This window comes from Neomonachus schauinslandi, chromosome 7 (assembly GCF_002201575.2).
Source record: "Neomonachus schauinslandi chromosome 7, ASM220157v2, whole genome shotgun sequence".
Classification (NCBI taxonomy): domain Eukaryota; kingdom Metazoa; phylum Chordata; class Mammalia; order Carnivora; family Phocidae; genus Neomonachus; species Neomonachus schauinslandi.
Window position 1 is genome coordinate 92191020 of NC_058409.1, and position 24749 is coordinate 92215768.

At 41.5% G+C, this 24749-nt stretch overlaps 1 protein-coding gene across 1 annotated transcript in view; it reads right to left on the reverse strand.

The window, feature by feature from the left end:
• The window catches only part of DOCK2 (dedicator of cytokinesis 2), a 412121-nt gene that overhangs the window by 273657 nt on the left and 113715 nt on the right, over nt 1-24749 (reverse strand). The window contains exons 24-25 of the mRNA XM_021698161.2: nt 23221-23291; nt 21097-21203 (exon numbers count right to left, since the gene is read on the reverse strand). Of these exons, the coding sequence (XP_021553836.1) occupies nt 21097-21203; nt 23221-23291 (178 nt within the window). The remainder of the gene's footprint in view (nt 1-21096; nt 21204-23220; nt 23292-24749) is intronic.

Below are 24749 nucleotides of genomic sequence, written 5' to 3' on the forward strand. Positions count from 1 at the left end.
AGAAAGAAAGAAAGAAAGAAAGAAAGAAAGAAAGAAAGAAAGAAAGAGAGAAAGAAAAAACACATGATGGTCAGTGGAAGGGGGCCCACAGCAGGAAGAAAAATGAATAAGTTCTGAGTGATATTTATGAAAAGAAAGCTCATGCCAGGCTAGCAGTAACCGATCTTCAGAGTTCCAGGATATTTGGCTAACTAAGTTATAGGTAAAACAGGAACTTTTTCTTCAGAGAATAGGTAAACACAATAAGCAACATTGGAAGATTAGCCATTAAGGATAATGGGAAAATCACCCAATAGTATAACGTAGTACATCTTTCTCTTCATGTATTCACTTGATATACATAAATTGTATGTTAAAGGAAAGTTAACTATACCTCCCTTTGATGGATAACTTTAATATTTGTAACCCATTCATTCCATACATTCTAATCTTTAAAATGTGATAACAGTAGGACAATGTTAGATAAATTGCATTTTGCCACCTTTTTATTCCATTCACACCCTCTCATTGAACAGCAAGATAATGAGAAATTAAGGAACTTCTTAGAAGGGGAAAACAAAACAAGAATGAAGTCTACAATAGAATCTTAAAATAGAACATCAGTCCTTGAAAAATAAAACCAGTTTCTGTTCTCAATAAATGCAACAGTATACAGTTTATAATTTATAATTACCTACACACTGAAACTAAATTGGCTACCAATCCAGCTTTTTGGCTTGTAGGAAAGCTACCGATAATAGGATTGTAGACATATCTGAGTTCATCTCTGGTATATGGGTAGTTTTAGGTTCTCCTTTTAAATCTAATAATTGGGGATGCCTGGGTGAGTTAAACGTCTGCCTTTGGCTCAGGTCATGATCCCAGGGTCCTGGGATCAAGTTCCGCAATGGGCTCCTTGCTCAGCAGGGAGCCTGCTTCTCCCTCTGCCTGCCGCCTCCCCTGCTTGTGCTCACTCTCTATTTCTTCTCTCTCTCTCTGACAAATAAATAATAAAATCTTTAAAAAAATAAATCTAATAATTGTTTTTCTGGCTGATACCTTAAAAAGGTATGACATGAATAAGAAAGCAATAGGATTCAGCCATATATATCCTCAAAGGGCCAAAAGAATTCTAAAGGGCAGGATCAAATATTTTCCAAGGGTTCAGCCATTTATTTTCCAAGTTAACCATTATTTTTGTCAATGTGAAACCTACCATGTACTGCTCATAATTTACACCCTACACACTATTATTTACTTAATATTTTTTCATAAAGTAGCTGCATGCTAATCTGCTTACTTTCTTTTAAAAGAAAAATTTGCTATTTCAGATGGAAAACCAGTATTGCTTGCCATAGATGAAAGGTAAGTGTAACAATCAATACTATAAAAACAAAACACTTTTATTAAATTCCAAGAGGAACTTAAGCCTGAGGTCTGCTCCCTTGTTATCAAAGGAGATTAGTAGAGAAAGATTAAAGACAAAACAGCAAAAGCATACAATCCTTGACATAACCAGAAAGATTGAAAGGGAGTTGGAAGGGAATGAATGATCTTCTGCTTCTGTGGTACAGTACTTTATTTGTGCATACCTAAAATTATTCTCCATGCCAAGGAAAATAATTTTGCATATAGTAATACATATCCACACTTTGAAAAACACAGGTACCAAGAAAGAAATCAAAATTGGGATTCCTGGTTTCCCATCTCTGCAACTAACTCATGGTGTGACCTTGGGTAGTTCATGCTGTAAAATGAGAAGGTTGGACCGGACAATCTCTCCAAGGAGTTGCTCAACTCTATGTGCCTATGTATTGTGAAACCTTTAAACATATTCTAGCATATCTTCTCATCAACTAAAGTTTTCAGTTATTAATTGCATTTACCCTGTTATCTAAAAGTCTTAGCAGGAAGAAGTAGCAAAGATTTGAAAAGATCAGCTACTTTGGGGCAGAAGAGCCTTTTGAAGCTGCTGTGTTGAAAAAAAAAATCGATAAAATCGACTGCAATCCAGGCACAACAGAAGCTGACTGTCCAGGATATATGCCTGTGCATCCCTTGACTTTAGAAGCCAGTGGGCAAAGCATTGTCTTTACATCGACCTTACAAACCATCACCTGATCATTTGCCTCAGTCAAGTGATAATTTATGCCAGGTGAGTAATAGAAGGTATTTATTCAAATTATCAGTCTTATCTCCCTCTTCCTATAGAAAAGTAGATTGAGGGAAAAAAGATCAGTAATTAAAAACCAGTAAGTAACTGTAAGCTTGTTCATTTACAAGATCTGGTATAGTTAAGCAAGTTTCTATTAACTATAAAAGAACAACAACCTACTTTATAAGGTTTTTATAAGAAATTACCAAAATAACTATTATCAGCATTACAATAGTACATATGTATATTCTCTTTTTCACACAGTTTTTTTTCCTGTCTTGATATTCTGAAAAAGTCAATTTAAGCAACAATTTATTTTTAATGTTCTACATTAAACTGAACTGATAGTAATGAAAACAAATACAATAATTATAAGTGAAAACTTCATGAAAATAATAATTATATTAATTTTATGCTACCACTTATGGGCATTTTTATCATCCAGGGACTGTGCTAAGCATTATTTCATTTAATATTTATATCAGCCCTATTATTATCCCCATTTTACAGATAAAGAAACAGAACGAAAGAAGTGACATGACTTTTCCAAAGTCATAGATGGATATAGAATCCCTCTTGGGGCCAAAGTCAAGAAAGCTATGAAAAAAATTTGGAAAAAAAAAAAGTTGTGGAAAAAAAAAAATCAGAAATTACCCAAATCTAGCCTAATATATTGAGAAAGGCTAACTATTTTTTTTCTTTCTCTCTATACATTTTAATAAAACTCAATGTTAAAGTCTTCCAAAATAAATAATCTGTCTTAAGGTTCTCATATATGTCTTTTTTTTCTTTTTTTTAACTTTTTTAACTTTTTAAATTAACATATAATGTATTATTTGTTTCAGGGGTACAGGTCTGTGATTCATCAGTCTTACACAATTCACAGCACTCACCATAGTACATACCCTCTCCAATGTTCATCACCCAGCCACCCCATCCATCCCACCCCCTCCACTTCAGCAGCCTTCAGTTTGTTTCCTGAGATTGAGAGTCTCTTATGGTTTGTCTCCCTCTCTGGTTTCATCTTGTTTCATTTTTCCCTCCCTTCCCCTATGATCCTCTGTCTTGTTTCTCAAATTCCTCATATCAGTGAGATCATATGATACTTATCTTACTCTGATTTATTTCGCTTAGCATTATACCTTCTAGTTCCATCCATGTCTTTGCAAATGGTAAGATTTTTGCAAGATTTCATTTTTTTGATGGCTGCATAATATCCCACATCTTCTTTATCCATTCATCTGTTGATGGACATCTAAGCTCTTTCCATAGTTTGGCTATTGTGGACATTACTGCTATAAACATTGGGGTGCATGTGCCCCTTCAGATCACTACATTTGTATCTTTGGGGTAAATACCCAGTAGTACAATTGCTGGGTCATAGGGTAGCTCTATTTTCAACTTCTTGAGGAACTTCCATACTGTTTTCCAGAGTGGCTGCACCAGCTTGCATTCCTACCAACAGTGTAAGAGGGTTCCCGAGAAAGGCTAACTATTTACAGTTCTGAAGCTCTTTGGTATTTCTTTTGTTTTGTTTTCTTAAAAAAAATTTTTGATGTTGTAAAGAAGAAAGACTGAATCATCTAGCTCTCTCCCCTGCAGTCCCATGGCATTTTGCTTATAGCTCCACTACAGAACATTCATCCTGCATTTTAATGAAGAGTGCCTCATTTTGCAAATGAAGGCAAGCTCCTTGAGGACATCACCACATTTTTGCCAAGTTTGTATTTTCTAAATGGCTTCTCAATGTTTTGTGTATAGCAGAGAATCAATAAACATTTATTGAATTGAAAACCCTGTACTAAATGCCTCTCTTCGCCTCCCCTGTACAGAATTTGAGATGCCAGAGAGGCAGTTAAAGATATGGGTCTTGAGATGAAAGCAAAGTCTTGAACTACAGATTAAGGTTGGGGGTCGTGGACATCATGATGGCACTGAGCCACAGGAGTGGATGTTCTCCCCTAGGCTAGAGTGGGCAGGATGGGACTGGATACAGCTGAGAACTAGAGCCCTAAGTAGTTGTGGAATGAACTGGATTTGCTCCAAGGCAGCACTTGTCCTCTCTCTGTACCCCCCATTTCTGAGCCTTGGGCATAGAAAGAAGTGGCTGGAGATCTGCAATGATGCAGTAGTGCATCCTGAGGAGGTCCCCCTTCTCCAGCACCAACCAGGGGACAGAAACTAGGGAGGGCTACCCAGTGTTCTCCCCTACGTTGGCAAGAGAGGGAGAAAGGTAGGGCGGGGGAGCAAAAAGCTGCAAAAAGCCTGGCCACACAGAAGGAGCCAGGCATCAGAGCCACAAGACTACCATCTCTCCTGCTCTCTTCCACAAATCCCAAGGTCTGTCTCTTGATGTGTGTGGCTAAGATCTCCTGATGAACTAGGATGAGGGAGTAACACATCTTATGCTTAGAGAATTATTTTCTTCTTTTCCTGCTGAACCCACAGTATAAGCCATTCTGCTGTTTGCAGACTGGTCCCACCATCCATCAAGATTTGCAACTCACCGTAAGCCCCTGAAACACCACAGATTTTCCTGAGACGTGCCTGGGACCTCTTGATTTCTTGGCACAAGCGTTGAACAGACAGCAGAGTGCTGTACTAAACCTCTTGCTACCTAGGCTGTAATTGATTTAAAAACCTGCAGCTGCAACCAGAGGGGAGCCCAGAATCCCTATAAACCAAACCAAACCAAACCAAACCAAGCATCTCATTACACACATAGGTTCTGGCAAATCTGGGACACTGGCAGGGAGGGGCACAGCTGATGAAAACCAATTTATTGAGACCTGCGGAAATATATGCATGAAGAGAAAAATCCACCTGCAAATGGGGGTTCTATTGTCCTGACTGTTACCCCCTCTCCAAGTGCTCAGAAAACTGGTGCAGTCCCCCAAGCCAGGAAACACAGACCCAGCCCTGAACAAACCTCTTAATGACAGACTGTGAATTCAGCCAAGGCCTGTGAACAATACACTACCCAGGATACCTCTGAACACAATGAGTCCTTCAGTGTCTTTCATGTCAAGCCGACATTAGTACCCTCAAAAACCCCAAGATAACAAATGCTTTTCAAGCAGTTTTAATTGTACTTGAAGTTGCTGCCTCTTTTTCTATGCTCTTCTGGCAATACAGACTTACTGACACAGATGGACACAATCTTAGAGATCCAAATCTCTGATGATACACATGAGGAATGGAGCCCAGAGAGGGTAAGTGGTTTGTCCAAAGTCACACAGCTTGTTAGTAGCTTTACAGGACTAGAGATCCAATCTTTCTATTCTTAGTACAGTGTTTCTCCAAACAGACTATGTTATCTACCTTTCAATTAAGATAATTGTTTCTTCATCCTATAAACATGCATTGAGGACCTACTCAATGCCAGTTACTTGGAATACAGAGAAAACACTCTTTACCTGAACGCAAGAAGGTGCAAATTCAGGAGATGCCTCAGAGAAGCATCAAAAGAATCAGAGCCTCCCCAGATCCATAATATGTGGATTCTCACTGCATTTGTTTGATTTTTGATAAACCAAATGCAAGCTAGGAGGAACGCCCTCTGTGGCCAGAAGCTGCCGGCACAAGGGGGCCAGAGCTTCTATACCGGCTGCCAACTTCTTTTAGTTCACCCTCGCAGGAGGAGGACTTAAAAACTTCCCCACCGTCTTGAGGAGCCTGCAAAGAGTTCACTGGGGGGAGGTGTGTTAGAAGGACCCAACACACATTTTTTTTAAAAACAACACACGTTCATTATGGAGGGGAGGGATGCTTAAAATTTACAGTCGAATCAGAGCTGACCCTGTCCCTCCTGGGTAACGGAGCCAATTTTGGCCAGAGTAGAGCGGCAACACGGAGGATAAAATGGGCTTAAGATGGGTGGAAATTGCGGATGCTACTTAGCACAATAATGGCAGGATTGGCTAATCCAAAAGGATAGAGGCCAAAGCCAAATCAGTAGAGGAAATATGCTTCCTCCAAATGAAATAAGACTGTGTTGTGTTTCTGAACAACAAAACAAAACAAAACAACAAAAAAAACAATGCTCACCATGCCTACTTCTTAGATGACCCAGAAAGAAAACTGGTTGTAGCTCCCTCTGGCAGGGAATATGACATGGGATGAATTCCTACAGCCCACCCGTTCTCTCTCTGAAGCCTGTGGTCAACTGCCACACTTACCCCACATCCTGGAACTAGAGGGCATGGGTGGAGGAGAGTCTCACTCAGAATCAGTTAATGGCTGATGCAGGCTTAAGAAGGGACCAAGGGGCAAGGGGCAAGGAGCCAGGTTTTTGCTCCAGGACAGGGGGAAGGCAGCGATTTAAGGACGGGGCTGCACAGGGAAGATGTGGGGACGAAGTGGGAGGTCAGGCAATGACTGAGACGGAGACACACACAGGGAGATGGTCAGATGTGAAGAGCTGGGGGCTGGTGGACTGCAGGGTGGGCACAGTGTGGGCCTGAAGCACCACCTAATCACCTTGTGAGTTCCTCCTGAGGCAGCCCTGGGAAATCATCACAGCAGCTGGCTCACAGGGGTTTGCTGCAGGGATCCCTGACACACAGCAACAGCAGATGCATTCACCAACCACTGGCCTACCATGGGCATGAATGATGAAATAAATTCCCTCACCACCTGCCTAAGGCACGGACATGTGCCCTTGAACCAGAAAGAGAGAGGACCCCACCACACTTGAGTCACACTTCCAATAACAATTTGTGTGTGGGCAGCTAACTGGCCTCCTTGGAGCCACTTAATCTTTAAGGGCCTTTTCCCCTTCCTCTGCAGAAGAGATGACAGGAGGGACAGCTCAATTCGTGTTTCTGTGTGTATGGTCACTGGATTTTTAACATTTTTAACATAGACATTTTTTAGAGCAGTTTTAAGCTCACAGCAAAACTGAACAGAAAGTACAGAGTTCCCACGGACCCCCTGCCCCCCCCCCCACGCAGCCTCCCCACTATCAACACCCCTCATCAGAAACAGATCAATTTTTCAGAAAATTCTTTAGACCTAGACTTCTTTGTTTAAACCAAATTGTCTTGGATGTCTAGAGAGAGGGGGAGAGAGGAGGAAGAGGGAGAGAGCGCTACTCTGGTAGAAGCAAGGGAAGTAGGTCTGCTTGCTATCCATGCAAGGGTGAAGCTTCTTCTTCCCATCTTCTCTGAATTGCTAAATTTGACCACCTCTGGGCAGCTGATGGCTAACGTCCCTTCCAGCTCAGATATTTGATCTACCTAGTGGGCTCAATTCTTTAACACACACATGCATAAGCAGTCCTTTAGGTAACTCTCAAAACAACCCACCAGCCAAGGAGAACAAGTGTTTATCAATTTCATTTATGTTAAATAGAGCTGAGGTATCAGGAGCCACCCCCAAAGTCTGACAGGAGTCTCCTTCTGGACTTTTGCATCTACTGTTTTTGGAGGGATTGGGTAAAAGAGGGAAGGTAGCAGTGTGAGCACAGTCCTGAGTCTCATCACCATCTCAGACATTTCAAAAACCTTGAGTGCAGCCAACAAATCTGTATGCTGGGGACATGCAGACAATTCAGGGTAGTATGGAAATTAGGAGCGGGGGTTGGATCCCAGCTTCCTGTGTGTGCAGAAAAGGAAGAGAATAATAGCCTCTATGAGTAGGGCTGACGTGAGGCTCTGTGAAGAGAATGATGTATAGCTCTCAGCACAGGTGGGTCCACAAACATCGGAGTGAGACACCTGATAATAACCCCTAATCCAAGCTTGTCATTTGAGAGACGAGGAAAATAAACTTAGAGAGTCATTCACTTCTAAGTTGGAACAAATAGAAAACTGCAAAGCTGAAAATCCAGGTCTCCTGAGTTTCGATTTCATATTCTGTCCCACTATCAGATGATTACAATAACAGTAATACTAGTAATAGTCACTAATGATGACAGCGGTGTTCCATTTGTGAGCCCATCCTAAGTACCAGACCCCACTACGCCTCTCACAGCCATGGCCACCCATGATGCTCACAATAAACCCATGACATAAGCATCCTATGCTGTTCCCATTTGGCAGATGAGGAGTCTGATGCTCCTAGATGCGAAGTGTCCTGGTGAAGACAGCAAAGTCAGGACTAGATCCAAGCCCTTGTTCTGAATGATGGTCCTGTGTTGTGCTTACTTCAAAAATGGGATGTCTCTCCTCAAACAATTTTATCCTTGTTAGCTGAAACCATAATTAGAGCCTTATTTGCCTTTGAATAATTGGCTTCCCCCTTTGCTCCAATGTCTGGTTCCACTTGGGCAGTCGCTCCAGCCTGGAGGGTATCACACTCAGCAAATCCACTTTGGCTGCCTGAGGCTAATGAGGGCTCTTGATGTGGTTTCATTTAAGTGCCTGGTACTGCAGAGAATATCCACACACAGACACACGCCCTACTATCAAGGATGACAGTGGAGTTGTAATAACATGTCCTTCCCAAATTGGATCATACCACTCCAGCTCTTCGCTGAGGACAATATGGTCTGCTTTCTGCTGAGTCTATCACATAAGGAGGAAACAAAATCCTGCATATGACAGTGTGTGTGAGTGTGCGTGTGTGTGCATGCGCGCGTGTGTGTGTAGGGGAAGAAGAAGGGAGAGTCATGATCCTCGACAAGCATTGGGAAAGCTGAGTGAGATTCATGTCTAACAGTGAAGAAATAATGAGCACAGAGGACAAAGATTTGTCTATCAAGGCTATGAATTCCAGCAAGTTTTTCTAACATTAAATTAAATGAACCCAAATGTCCCTAAATAGGAAAATAGTGCAATCAGTTATAGCCCATCTATACAACAGAGTCCTATGAGGTCCTTAAAAATGACATGGGAAAATATCCTCAGTGAAAGAAGCAGATTACAAACCTGGTAAAGCACTATCCCAATTATTTAAAATATTGTAGAAAAAAACAGGAAGAATAAGCAATGGTTACCTCTAAATTATGAGCTCATAGATGCTTTTATATATTTCCAAAGTTCTACAAGAACACAATATTTTGATAATACTACTTTCTATAAATAATAAATGTCATTTTTCCAACCCTGGACCAGCATTCCCAGGAATATGCCTGGGGAAGCTTATGATATGGTCTGGTCGGAGACCCCATTAGCAAGGGAGTGTGTCAGGCAAGGATGAACCCCGAGTTCTGAGACTTGAAAGTTGGGGGTCTCCAGTGAGACAGGGTTCCTCCTCTGACACTACAGGGTTGCCCCAGAGTCTGTTCTCCAGAGGCCCTATACCACATTCACCTACCTCCTCCATAAACCTGTCCCCAAAAGCACTGTTTTCGCCGAATTCTGGTAATAGTCATATGCAGGGTTATTTGTAAGTAACCCTATAAACCTGTAATAGACTGATTCAAACCCTATAAATTATTTTAAATCCATAAATCATAAATTTACACCAGAGGCTTGCTGTCCTGGGTCCATATGCAGGCTTTGTTTGGCCTGCATATTGCTTAAAAAACATATCAGTAGGCTTCACATAAAAACACATTTGTGGAACTTCTCTCCAAAGAGGGGAAGATCAGGTAGCATTGAGTCCACATATTGACATGGCAACGAAGAGTTGGTACTGATTCACAGCTGTCCTCTATACCCATGGCATGGACTTCCCCTCCTGGTCCTCACCATTCCCTGTAGCCTCCCCACCATGAGCTGAGTTTCAGTTGATCATCCTCACCCTGCTTTCTTAGTGGTAGAGAAATACTTCTCTGTACACTTGTCTCTGTCAAAGGTGGAAAAATGACTGACTGACCCAATGGCACTGTGTTTTAGGAAAAAATAAAAGGAATCACATTTCTTTACAAAGTAAAGAAAGTTCTCACATGTTTCATAGGTAAGAAGAAAATGTGTTATAAAAAATATAAATGGGGGCACCTGGGTGGCTCAGTTGGTTTAAGCATCTGCCTTCAGCTCAAGTCACGATCCCAGGGTCCTGGGATCGAGCCCCACATTGGGCTCCGTGCTCCACGGGGAGCCTGCTTCTACCCTCTCCCTTTTTCTCCCCCCCCCCCGCTTGTGCTCTCTTGCTATCTCTGTCACTATCTGTCTCTCTCTCTCAAGTAAATAAATAAAATCTTTAAAAAATTTTTAAAAATATAACTGAAGATTATATTATTATTAAAATATATATTGGTAAGGTTATTTTATTAAAAGGCATAGTAACTATTACTCTGCATCTTCATTTCTTTTGTTTTAAAGATTTATTTATTCATTTATTTGAGAGAGAGACAGAGACAGCGCACTCACAAGTGGGGGCAGGGGCAGAGGGAGAGGAAAAGAATCTTAAGCAGACTACCCACTGAGCACAGGGCTCCATGCAGGGCTCCATCCCAAGACCCACGAGATCATGACCTGAGCCAAAATCAAGAGTCCAATGCTCAAATGACTGAGCGACCCAGATGCACCTGCATCTTTATTTCTATTACCTTCATGTGTGGGCTCAAGTTTGAAGACCTCTGGGGTAAATCTTTTCTCTCCCAACTGTAAGCTCCCCAGGGGGACAGAAACCCTTTTGTTTAAATGCCATTTTGCACAGCAGCTCAGAGAGTACATTTGGGAATCAGACAGACCCCAACGGGAATCCTGGTCCTGATATGCTATTGGTCTATGACTACTGACAAGTTTCTCAGCCTCTCTAACTTTTAGTTCCCTCACCTGTAAAATGGGGATATTAATACCTATACTTTACAGGGAGGTCATGATAATGCTATAATGGGTGAAAAAACTTAGCATGGTGTCTGGCACAATATAATGGTTAAATAAATGGTGGCCATAAAATTATTTATGACTATCTTTCTTTCATACTCCCCATAGCATAGTGCTAGCTACATTTTTAGATTTTCAATAAATATCACTTGAATTGAAATGAATCTGCAGCTGTTTTTCAATTCAGCTGTATTGTGGTCTTAAGGAAACTTCCTTCTATTCTAGGAAGATGTTGTGGGGGAAAAATCAGCAAAATCAAACTTAAAACAGGTCCTCCTAAAAGCCTCAGAATGTCCTAAAACCCTGCCTCACTATAATTTAAACCACCCATGACTGTAATTCCACAATGAAAACAAACAAAACAATTTTGGAGTCAACATATAAATTTGTAAAGATTTACAGAAATTCTCTCATTGTGTATGTTTCCTCTCATATAAAGAATCATTCCAGAACTGGGAAAGAACCCCATGGGTCATGGATCGAAAGGCACAGAAACAGCCTGATCTTGCAGTTCTCTAATTTTAATGAGGTACTTTTTTTTTTTTAATTACAGAAGAATTGATTTAGGTTGTCATTAAAGAGGTAATCTGGGATTCCCCCACAATTAAATCATACTTCATAATGCCATTAAAAGCTACTATTCTAAGTATTTGGGGAGGTTCAAGAGGGATTCTTTTCTTTGATTGTATGTCAATCTCTTTTCACTTCAGCCAAAAAAAAGGACACTTTACCAAATGTCTCCTGGGTTTGTTCTGCAGCTTCTTAAATCACTGTCTTCTCTGATTGTAGATCTGAGGGTTTCTTCCTGAGATTGAATTCTGCGATCAGTCACATTGAAAAGGGAAGAGATGTGAGGGACAGCCACTTCTCAGATCTCCAAGTGTGGAAGGGACATTTTGGAACTAGATGTGGCTTTGTAACACTGTAGGTGGGAGGGGCAAAGCCCTATTTGAAGATCTCTGATGTCTCCAAGTGTTCTGGTGAAAAAAAAAAAACTTAGGTACTCAAAACTCAACAGCTCTTTCTTGAAGAAAATAAATTGGCTCTGGTACATAAATCCTTTTACCTTTACCAGGGTTCGAGCCTGGCTACGTGACCTTGAGGGCATCATGGTTTCCCTTCATCTGTTTGACCTTCTATAAAATGGCCTCATTCCTTGCTCCCAGCTCAGGCAGGATATTTTAAAGCATTGCGGGCAATATATAGGAGAGGGGGTTTTTAGGCATGAAACAATCTTTGAAAGACTCAGCAATATTATCATTGTGAATCAGAGAATAATTTTTTAAATCATAGGTTTTCATGTTGCTAGAGCTCTGGAAAATCTTGTGCAATGTCATGATTGTATAGTTGCTCCACAGAGGTTAAATGGCTTGGCCAAGGCCACACAACTATGCAATAAATGAGATAATGGGCATTAGTGTGTAGCAAAGTGCCTGGTGCATAAGAAGCACTCAATAAACGTCACCTGCATTTCCTACTGTTCATATTACTGTTGTTGCTATTATTCAGGTCTCCTTACTCTTAGTTCAGTGCTTTTTTTTTTTTAAATCAGATACATAAAGAAACCACCTATGGACCCAAGCAATTTTTTGCTTAAGATAAATGATCATTCAAAGAAACCATCTCATTTCTTTCATAACTGAGAAGGTCCAAGCCTAGAGAAATACTGTCTTGCCACATAATACAGGAAGCCGACATAACACAGGAGCCTGATTTGGGGCTTGCCTACAGAAAAAGAGGCCTGACCCTTCTGGCCCTTCTGACCCTTCCACCCTCAACTAGTAATAATAGCACAGAGGAATTGCACATTGTGGACCAGGGATTGAATACAGGCTCCAGCAGCCCTCCCTGCCCTCAAGTCCCCAGGGAAAGGTAATGTCCTTGAAATACAAAATGACACCAAGATGGGGAAAATAGACTGTCCCACACTTGAAACTGAGAACAGTGTATGGCTAAATGGCAAAAAAGATAAAATCAGACTCCTACCTCACACCATATATAAAACGTAAGTTCTGTAGATTGATTACAAACTTCTGTATCAAAAGTAAAATTATAAAATTCTTAGCAAAAATTCAAATGAAAATCTTTTAGGCTTTGGGATTGAGAAAGATTTCTTAAACAAGACATAAGATTTGACTATTAAAATGATCAGTAAATTGATATTAAAAGTAAGAACTTCTGTTAAGAAATCACATCTTAAGTAAATGAAGATAAGTTATGAGTGTATAAATGAGAGAAGATATCCATAATACGTAAGGTCAGCAAAAGATGAGTATGAAGAATGCATAAAATATCCTGTAAACCAGTAAGAGAAATACAACCAACCCAACAGAGAAATGAACAAAAGACATGGACAGACATATCACAGGCATGAAACACAAGTGGCAAAGAAACATAAGAAAGGATTTTCATCATCATTGGTGAACAAGGAAATGCAACCCAAGACAGGGAAGACTTACCTTACACCTCCATCCTTGGTAAAACTTAAGAAGTGGGATAATACCCAGTGTTAAAAGAATGTGGATCTACAGGATCCCTCATGAATTACTGATGAGAATGTAAACTGGTGCAACCACCTTTGGAAAACAGTTTATCACCATCTTCTGAAGTCAAGCATTTGGTCCCTTACGACCAAGCAAATCTTCTAGTAGTTGTAAACACAAAAGAGACTCTTGGACATTTGCAACAAGAAGCATGTACAAGAATGTTCTTAGCAGCAATGCTTACAATAGAGAAATACTGAAATAGCCCAAGTGCTTAAAATTATATGGTTTATTCACACAATGGAACCTTCCACAGTCGCCAAAACAAGGAACTCAAGCAACCTGTAATATGGATGAATCTTAGTATAATATTAAGTGAAAATAAAGTAAGTTTCCCCCCACTCCCACCAAGTTACTCACAGTTCAATACCCTTTTTATAAAGATAAAATAACCAAAGCACTAGGGATATACAGAGATGCAATAAAACTGCATAAAAAGGAAAGCAGAGGAATGATCAAGGAAGATTCAAGAATGTGGTCACCTTAGGTAGAGAAAGACAGAGCCACATGGTCACACGTAACTGATTAAGTTTCTAGTTTTTGTTTTGGGTAGTGAGTGCCTGAATGTTTAATTTATTGTTAAAGATAACTGAATATGTAAATAAAGAAAAGTAGGGATTGTGTGGACCAGTGATGAGGTGTATTATGAATCAACTATACTGTGATGCTTCCAGTTCTGTACAATCAAAGTCCTTCCTCTCCTTTCCCCCTTTGTAAGCAACTCTGGCCATTTAATTGCATTACTGCCAAGTTCCAAAGACCAGTTTCTGGAAGCTGGCATCAGTGAAATTCTAAGCAGAGTAGGCACATAAAGAAATAAATCATAGCCCTTATTCATAAGAAGTCCATTCCATCAGCACAGACAGTTCCATGAACAGACAAATAAGAGCACGGAGGTCAAGTATGGAGATGCAAGTCTGCACTACGCACTGTGAGAGCCACTTCTCGCTGCCCACACTGCTCTCCTTTCCCCCACTCAAGCTCCTGGCATTGTGCTTCCAACTCCAGAGGCATCAGCCAGAGGGCCATCTTTATCAGAATCCACTTGGAGGGCTGATACCATGCATATCATTTGCCCTCCCACCATCTTCAGGGTCAGAATCTTTGGCATAGGGTCCAGGAATCTGCAATTTTAATAAGCTCCCCAGGTGCACCTAAGGTTTGAGAAATCTCCCTCACAGAGGGTCTATGCCTTGTTTTATCCCCTTTGTGAATTGAGGATAATATTCTGATCGTACTGAACTCTCTACTGTCCCACCTTTCCCTTTTGGTCAGGTACCCTGGCAGCCATCCCATTTTTATAACCCCTGGGGAAAGAGGTGGGGAAGGCTTCCTCAGAAAGGAAGAAGATGTGACAGAGGGGAAGGCTAGTGGCCCCTCTGCTTGAGATTGAGACCTACAGCCACAGACATGTGTGCCCCAAAATTTCCTCTTGAGCCAAAGTCCTAAAGAGAACCATTTTGGAGAGGTTGTGGGGAAAGCCAAAAGCCGAGTCTTTCTTTCCTTCCCTAATTTGGTTCCTGGGACACTGTGCCAGATGTAACATTGGAAAGAGGGAGGGGATTATTTTGAATCTGAAAGACTGGTTACATCTGAAGCCACAAGGTACCACTAAATGAAAATTTTAAGTTGCCACAGTACAAAGTAAAGGAAAGACTCAAAAAGATTAGACTAAAAGCCAACAAAGAGGGGCTCCTGGGTGGCTCAGTCATTAAGTGTCTGCCTTAGGCTCAGGTCATGATCCCAGGGTCTTGGGATCAAGCCCCACATCAGGCTCCCTGCTCAGCGGGAAGCCTGCTTCTCCCTCTCCTACTCCCCGTTTGTGTTCCCTCTCTCGCTCTCTCTCTGTCAAATAAATAAATAAAATCTTAAAAAAAAAAACTAGAAGCTTTATCATCTTTGCACACTGAACTTGGTGCAGAAATTTGCAAACTTGCAACAGTTGCATCCCCACTACCTCCCAGGCCCCACCTATAATAGAAACAGAGTAAATGCTGAATGGATGGGGCTGAAATGTCTACTTACTGCAGACATCAGGTTTTGTTCTTAAAGGGATGAGTAGGAGCTACTGGTTAGTGGCTGGGGGTAGGGGAAGGCCTTGGGGAGAGAGAATGCCTTCTAGGCAATATTTGCAAAGAGAAGAATTGTGGAAGGTTGTGTATAATGTCAGGAGAGACGAGAAGCCCGCCACAAGACTAGTGCATATCCTGGAAGGAAGAGGACTCGTTCTCTTACCGCCTTTTCCTTCTGAACAGTCTCAGAGCCCAGCCTGATGTGGACACCCCAAGCTCCAGGTGGCCCACTAACACCACAGCTTGCTCTGAAAAGCTGCAGCAGCATGGCTACTACTGACATCAAGAGTCCCATCTCCCGCCCAGGCAAAGGTCCCTAGGCACAGCTGTCAGAGAGTTGTCCAGCATTGGAAACAGGGACAAGGAGTGGAAGATGGAAGAAAAAAATTCCCTTGGGAGGTATAGGGAGGCACTTTTTCTAATATGATGAAGGAAGCACTTTCAACAAGAAAATAAGCACTATTGTCTCCTTTTTATTCATTCTGAGAATAAAGCATGGTATAGGAGAAGGAAGATGAGTTTTGTTATTCAAATGACTTGTGTTCCGAATCCAGCTCTAACACCTACTACCTGTGAATAGCAGAGGCAGCACTCATCAAATGTTCCATGTGCATCCCTTCACTTCCAGATTCCCTTGCAGCTGGGTTGGGAACTTGTGTTGGGTTCTAGCCAAGGGACTATGAATGGACGTGGTGGGTGTCACTTTCAGGCTGTGGTAGTTAACAAGTGTGGCTATCCATCCTCCCTCCCTTTCTTTCCTTCTGCCTGGAGGCCATGGTACCAGCTGGAATAGCTTCAGAAGGGACAAAAGGCACAGAGCCCTCCTCAGACTTTGCGAAAGAGAGAACTAAACCTCCACATAGCTAGACCACTGAGATTTGGGGATGTATGTCTTACCCCAGCATCACATAGCCCAATACATGAAGACCCTAATACACTGTGTAATATTTGGCCTCATTAGGATGAAAGTTACTTGACTTTCCAGACCTTAGTTTCTCCATCTATATCATGGGAATAATAATACCTGTGATATTGGGTTGTTGTGAGAATTTAATACATGTTCATGTCCTATATAACACCTAATGCATAGTTGACATTTAATAAATATAAGTCTCTCTCTCTCTCTCTCTCTCTCTCTCTAAGATGCTATTGATGTCATTATTATTCTTTTGGCTATTATTGTTATACACTAGACACAACAGGTGCTTTTAAATAAGTAGCGAGTGTGTCAAGTACTCTGCTGGTCGTTTTACATACATTATCCCATTTTTGTAGCTAAAGGAACCAAGGTTCAGAGAGGTTACTTGTTCAAAAGAACACAGCTACTAAGTGACCAGGGCAGGATCAGAAACAAGAATTACCTGAATCAAAAGTCCATATCCTCATGGCAACATTCCTATTCACATTCTTCAGATGTGGAATCCTAGAGGCTCAGAGATGTTACATAAGTTTACCAAGCAAAGTAATAACTGCAGGGTGAGAGGACTTTCCTCTATTCCCAGGCCAGTGCTGCAGTGATGTGCTGATTAGCAAAGATAAACCCCCTATGGTACTGGGCACAGCCATCTGTGCCCCTATCCCCCACAGTGAACTGAGGTCCCCGCAGCTCCACATACTGTGGGCAACAGATAAGAGGAGGGGGAAAGAAGGAAATTACATCCTGATAAAAGAAAAGCTGGGTGCTTTGTACTCACAGAACAGCTTCTCAATACAGTTTCCAAAGAAAAACCCACTAGCTGAAAATAAACACTGGAAGAACTTCCAAATCTCTGTCAGGACTCTGTCTCTGTCTCTCTGGATCCCTTTCTGGGTCTTTCTTTCCTTCTGTCTTTCTGTCTCTGTTTCTCTCTGTTTTTCTCTCTGGGTCTCTGTCTCCGTCTCTCCCTCTACTCCTCCTCTGTTTGTTTTGGAAGTTGAGAAAAGCGAGCAATGTGGATCCTAAAGCAGTTTACACTGAACCAGATGGTTCATCTGATTAGCATCAGACTAAAAAGACACATTACTTAGAGATTAGGTTCTCATAGGGACAAATCTGTTCCAAAGGCACATAAGGTTTGCTTTTCTCTTAGACTCCCCTCAAAGCTTTCTCAGGGCACATCTATTCCTTTCTCCCATCACCACCAGAAGGCAAGTCTGAGCTTGAGTTGGAGAAGACAGCAAATTAGTCTCCACAGATTTCTTAGTTCTCCTCTCCCTGAACCCTGAAGTCATTCACACTAGGTGAGCCATTCCCTATGCGACCTTGGCTGTTTGAGACTCTTTTAACCCTCTCACACCAGAGGCTAAAAAGCCATATTATGCCCCTGACAACCCAATGAGACACGTTTTGTGGTTATTCCCACTTCACAGATGAGGAAATTGAGATTTACAAGGATTAAGTAATTTACTCAAGATCACAGGTCTAGTAAAAGTTGAGACTAATTGCTTCCATGAAAGAAAAAAGGGGTAAAGTGTGTGTGTGTATTAAAAGAGCCCCATGGAACAAACCATCATAAAGGATGGTTGGCAACTGTTCCAAACTATTTAACTATGTTGAGGCCTACAGTAAGATAAACAATAAAACAAGAAAGCACAAACATCTCACCCTGACCTCCACTTCTTGTAGGCATACATAGCATGGGCCCTTTGCAAAACTATGGAGAAATGAAATTAAGGTTGGGCAAAACCCTTCAAAACCAGAGTGGGAAGCACATACAAGCCAACGCCCTGTTATTGATTAAGTCCTGTGTTTCTCAGAGGTTGAGGATATACATGTAGCTTCCAGGAAAACAAGGAAGCTTGGCTTAGGGCTACATGCAACTGTCAAACATGAAGGGACCCCCTTACTGCAAAGAATTAGAAGGTCAGAACAGAAGCTAGGAAAACAAAAGGAGCAGAAGAAATAATAGCCACACCACCAATAATAACAGCTACCACTTAGTATAAGACATTATGACATCATAAGCACTTTAAAAGCATTTTTCACCTCATTAGCCCACACAACAGCCTTTTAAGATAGATATTGTTATTATTTTGTCATTTAACAGATGAGCTTACTAAGGATCAGAAAGCTTAAGTAAATTGCCGATGGTCACACAGCTGATAAGAAGATGAACCAGGAATTCAACCCAGGCCTAGTGAGATACAAGAACAGTGCCATTAACCGGTAAACCTTCTCTCACCCCCTTCTCCATAGGATCCTCCTGAAGATAGGCCAATAGGATAGTCTGCCAACATTTCAGAAAGTGCCTAAAAGCCTTCTGGCCCCTCTGCTTGATGTCAGTACAAATGTTTAAGGCTGTGAGTACAAGCTAATGTCACCGACAATACTCCAGGCAATTTGCACATCTGTCAGTTAAATGAGTGCAGGCTCAAAGCAAATCCCATCCCTAAGGCACAGGACGCTTCACAGGGAGAACAACAGGAGGGATTTCATTACAGCTCAAACTTGGCCAAGGAATCAAACTCACCTTATTTAAGGGTATAAAGGAGACACTCACCCAGGAGCCAATGACACCCAGTAAGCACACGTGAATTCAGATTTTATTCATTTGGAACCTGAACACTTAAGAAGGGGTATGAGCTGAAGTTTCCCGTTGGGGTTATTTTGGGAAGAGGGTTCACTTAGCAAATCAATCATGGGAGAGGAATTACCTTTAATACATACTGCTTTCACATGCGAACCAAGGATGGATAGACTAATTATATATTGCCTCCCCTTTAAAAGGGGTCCCAAAGAGTTCTCTGTTCACTTATTTCTAGTCTCTGTAAGTGTTTAAAGGTAAGAATTTTGCATTTCATGTCTAACTGTGTACAACACAGGGGCTGGCCTTCTGTCTGTTAATATTAATTGGAGGGTTTTTACTGAATCAGAAACTCAGAGACACAGCAGGACTGGTGAGCAGCAGCTGTCCAGCCTGCTCTGGGATTATGCTCCCTCTCAGGGGCCATCACCAGCCCAGGAGATGTGACTCCAGTAAAGGAACTACTCTGACTTCCAGCAGCCTGGAATGGACAGCACCTGCCCCATCCAGGATGGTGCTAGCACTCCATCTGGCCTCATGCTAAGCCGGTCGCCTGACAATGACAATGACGGTGGGTCTGAACAATGAAGGCAAGCCAAGTAGCCCCACCCTCTGCTGCCTGTGGGGTGCAGCACCATATGCAGCTGAAGTCACCCTTGCCACCTCCCTGGGGTGGGACCCGATTCATCTCTACAGGGACGCCACCTGGAATCCGGGAAGAAACTGCTGGGGCAGGAAGGGGCAGGCATATGTCAAAGCCTTCAGAGTGAGGGCAATTCATTCTGATGGGGAAGGCAGAATGTGAAAACCACAGAACGCTCACTTTTTAAAACCCAGTATACAAGAAACGCAAAAAGACTTACCAGGATTAGTTTCTGATCACCTTGCAACAAACCACCTTGCACAAACAAACCATATATTTATTGCATTAATCTGTTGGCACACATCTGTCTGAATGGTCAGGAAGCCATAGACATGAGTATAAAATCACCAGAACACTTTGCTTCGTGTGCCCTTCTCCTATCCGTAACTCCAGGGATAGGAATTCAGACAGCAATTTTGGATGCACCATGTTAACCAGGCATTGGGGAAAAAGAATATTTACAGTGAAGTGGTTCCTGAATATTTCTGTGATTTCCAGACAATTTACATAAATATTCAAGCCTAGCTCTCTGAATAAATCTCAGTTGGGTGATGACTGATCCCCTGCTTTCTAAGACCTCTTGTTTCTTGTACAGTTTGCTTCTCATTTTAACACTGACACCGGTGTAGACACAGAGAAATTAAAAATTGGGAAGTGTTGGCCTTAGTATAAAGAAAACAGTGCTGACCCTCAAAAGTCATTTTTTTCACCCTCACAGATAGCTGTGATGCTGCAAATGTCAAGTGTTGCTGGAGATGAGGTAGATGATGAATACTGACTTTTAATCCTGCCTGGCCATATCCAGAGGTGTGGCCACCTAGCTCACCAACCTCAAAAACAGGGCACCCCAAGGCTCTTAGCAGTGGGCCCTGGTCAGGGGACTGGTGGTTATCAGAGATCAGTTTGGGGTACATACGTGTCTTCAACTTGAGCAGAAGTAGGAATTAGAGAGGGGTTTGTTTTGTTTTCATTTTGAAAAATGTAAATTACTTTTGAAAGGTAATGAATCAACATGGATCCAAATTCCTACTCAATCAGAATCTCTGAGATGGGTCATGGGAATCTGCATTAGCTCTCTAATTTATTCTTTCACTTTAGAAACTTTGAGAACTTCTCTGTGACACGTTCTTTCTACCAAAAGAAACTTCACCTACTTCCGCTCAAGTCGAAGACATGTATGTACATATAAACCATGTAGGGGAAAAACCTCACAGCAGAATGACCTAAAGTGTAGGACTCCAAATTTACCACCTCATTAAACTCTCTCAGGAGGAGCAAACAATGCAACCTAAGCTTCTTAAAATCAGTTTAGATTCTGATAGCTGAAGTTGTCAGCCACTTTTTACTTTTCGCATTTATTCAGACCAAGGGAGTTATTGCAGAAGCAACATTTGAGTCACCAGTGAGTTGTTCTGGCCTACTGAGCACGTGAAGTACATCGTGTGGTTTCTGGCACCACCCACCCCGCCAGGATGCTTGGCACTCACCTTGCTTCTTAAAGAGGTTGCTCTGGACTATCTCATTCATGGATTGGACTTTCTGCTTCTGGAGTTTCACAGGGGGGATGCAGGTGTAGAACTCATATAGGAGTTGGCTGAGGGCAGGAAAAACAGGAGTACAGAGGGCCAGTTAAATCAGTGCTTCCCATATCCTGGCACTTACAATCCATGCCCAGACTGCCAGCCCTGTGGAGGCAGAAATAACATACAACTTGCTCCCTTGCCGCACCACCCCCCCCCCGCCACCAAATCCTGGCAAAGCATCAGATGCATAATAAGCCTTTGTGTAGTTGGTGTTAGTGTTGACTCCTAATAGCATTCCAGGAGATGTGAAAACTTGAAAATAATACCAATAACTCTGAGCCCTTTTGTGTATCAGACACATGCTTGGCACTTTACACCTGTTATGTCGTCTAAACCTCATGACTCTATGAGGTAGCTACAATACTTATCCCAATTTACAAGTGGAAAAACTAAGGTTCAGAAAGGTTAACTAGCTTTCCCAAGGTTGCACAGCTAGGGGGCTCAAAAAACAAAGATTTGAAACCAAGTTCTGACTTTGTTACCATACCACTTTATTTACTAATGTTTTATAGTTAGTAATGCCTTATAAGTCTTAAGATCAAAAGGGTCCTTAATTTAAAAAAAAAAAAAGCTATGAAAAATTGTGGGTTAGAAGCAGTTTGGGACATGATAAAGGAGATAGTTCTTCCCCGATAGAGTGAACATAAAAACACCACTGAAACAGAATTATAGCCCCTGTCAAGCTTTCCAAAATCAGCTCATTGTGTTCACTCATTCCTTCAAGTACTTGTTAAGCATCTATTTGATGTGTGACAGGCGATGTGCACAACAGTGGGGATACAATAGGAACAGACGTGGTCCCAGTCGGCAAGGAACTTACATTCTCATGGAGGTCGGCACGCAACACAGAGGCAAACAAATCAATATGAGAGGACACGTGCAATGAAGACAAGAAATAGGGAGTTGTATTAGAATGTAATGGTGTAGGGGCTGGGGAGGAACTGAATTGATTTACAGTATTCAGCGGTAGCTCCTCTGAGAAGATACCGTTTAGTTTGAGACTAGCAGGATGAAAAGAAGCCAGCAGAAATCTTGGTATGAAGACAAAAAGGCCATGAGTTGAAAACACTGACAAATCCAAATCATGTCTGGAGTGCAGTGAATAGAATTACAGTGATGTTCACATCTCGGTTTTGATGACTATGCCATAGCTAAGTAAAGTTTGAACTTATTAAGGGAAGTTGGATGAAAGGCATATGTATAGTATCTTTGCAACTCTTTTCTGGATCTAAAAACATCTCAATAGAAAAAGTTTTTAAAATTGGGATGCCTGGGTGGCTCAGTTGGTTAAGCATCTGCCTTCGGCTCAGGTCATGATCCCAGGGTCCTGGGATCGAGTCCCACATCAGGCTCCTTGCTCGGTGGGGAGCCTGCTTCTCCCTCTGCCTGCCACTCCCCCTGCTTGTACTGTCACTCTCTCTCTCTAGCAAATAAACAAATAAAATCTTTAAAAATAATAATAATAATAAAAAAAAATCTTCTATATGTTATCTTGGAACTTAAGTGAATTTAGGAAAAAGAAGGAAAGGCCGTATCTGGTGTAGAGGCCTCTATTCTAACAGCACAATTACTTTAAACTAATGTGTTCATCTCATGAGAGAAATGGGGTAAAGAAGAAGGCAAAAGGGAGCCTATCTCTCTATTATTCCTGTAAGTGACTGGAGGTTGCTCTGTACAGTCCATACAGGACACAGACTGGGACCCCAAAATAAACTTCAAGCCCAAATGAGATGGCAACATTCACACCAACTATCAGCTCTTTAACCCACATGCTTGCATTCTGTATCATTTGTGTCATCAAAGAAGGATGTTTATTTTATGTTGGTTTTCACCAAAGTCTGGCAAAATAAAAACCGGAATGTAAAACTCTGACAATGGAAGCCCTACACCAAGTTCCTAACCATGTGCCCTCCCCACCCCAGCTCTGAGTACCCATGCAGAATCCCCCACAAAAGCACTCCTCCTCTCCCTCCCTCAGAACCCCTCGCCTGCCACCAGAGCCCAGGAAAGTACATGGTGAGCTCTCACCTGAGCAACTTTGCATCGAAGACGGTTTCCACATCATGGAGGACAGATGGGATGTATTTCAAAGCCGCCACCTAGGTGGAAAGTGAAACCAACATGAGGGATGCCCACATCCAACAACTCCACATGGTAAGGATACTTTGCAACATGAGAGGGATCAAGGGAAAATGACCCTGACTCCTGCAGAGGTTCAAGACTCCCTATGCACACGGAAACATTAGCATGCACTTCTGTGATGACGAAAGTGAGCCACAACTTCTTGTATCTTCAAGGAGGCAGTAATGTATATGATGATCACAGACTTCAGAGTTAGACACCTGCTGTCAAATTTTGGTTTTACTCCTAGTAACCATGTGGTTTTGGACAAAACACTTAACCTCTCTGATGTTTCAATGTCCTTAACTGTAAAATAGGGAAAATAATACCTATTTTGACTGGAAAAATTAAAAATCACATGCATGAGCCATCCAACAGAGAGCCAGGCATGTTTTGGGTACCCGCTAAATGGTAACTTCAATCATTATTGGGAGATGGATGGTGTGTTTGAATTGCTTTGTGGGCGGCAAGGACAGCTTGGACTGAGTTATTCATATTTTCTCTCCCTGGCCAATTTGTGAACAATGGTGGGCATGTTTTTGATCACTAGCTGGGTTAGTGTACTAGCTGCGCATTGTGGTGGCCTGTTTCTTTCCTCTGTGTAAATTGACTGATGCATTCAGAGGTATGAGACCCACCCAATCCCCTGCATCACAGCATCCTTTGCAAAGCAGCAGAGTACCTACAGCTACTACAGAAGGAGTTATAAGCCACATGGCTGGAAAATAATACCTAAGCATCTAGTGGAAGGATGCATTTAAAATTCTTCTTTTTTATTTTTCTTTATATTCTAAGTGTTCCATAGTCAACATGTATCAATCACCCTTTTGTAATCAGATCAAAATTAAAATATTGAAAATTTCTTTCTTAAAGAAAATCTTATTTCTAACCATATACAACTGAGCTTCTAGTTAACATAAATAATAATTATGACTATCCTCTGAGAACTTTCAGTGGGGCAGACATCAAACACCTAATAGATTATCTTGTTAAACCTTATGTCAGTCCTACAAAGGAAATACTGTTTTCATAGAAAATTTACCACTTTGCAGTAACACGATTTGGAAGAATTTCCTCTTGCTTGTCCTATTGTTTACTGCTTGTCTTTTAGCTTTGTTTACCATATCTTTCACTGCACAGAAGAACTTTAATCTGTATGTTGTCAGATTTGTCAGACTTTATAGTTATTGGATTTTGTGTCTAGGAATTTATTTTTTATTCTTTCAAATCAAGATGACAAGAGATAACAAGATTCCCAAGCTGATGCTCTATTGAGACACCCTTGTTCTTTGATGTTAGGTAGGTATCCTGTGAGGTAAAAGGCGCTTTGCAATAAAATAATTCAGGGTAACTCTGGTTTAAGAAAAAATAAACCAGTGACCTTTTTTTTTCTTTTAATTACAGAATTTTTCAGAATTTTAATATGCTAAGACACA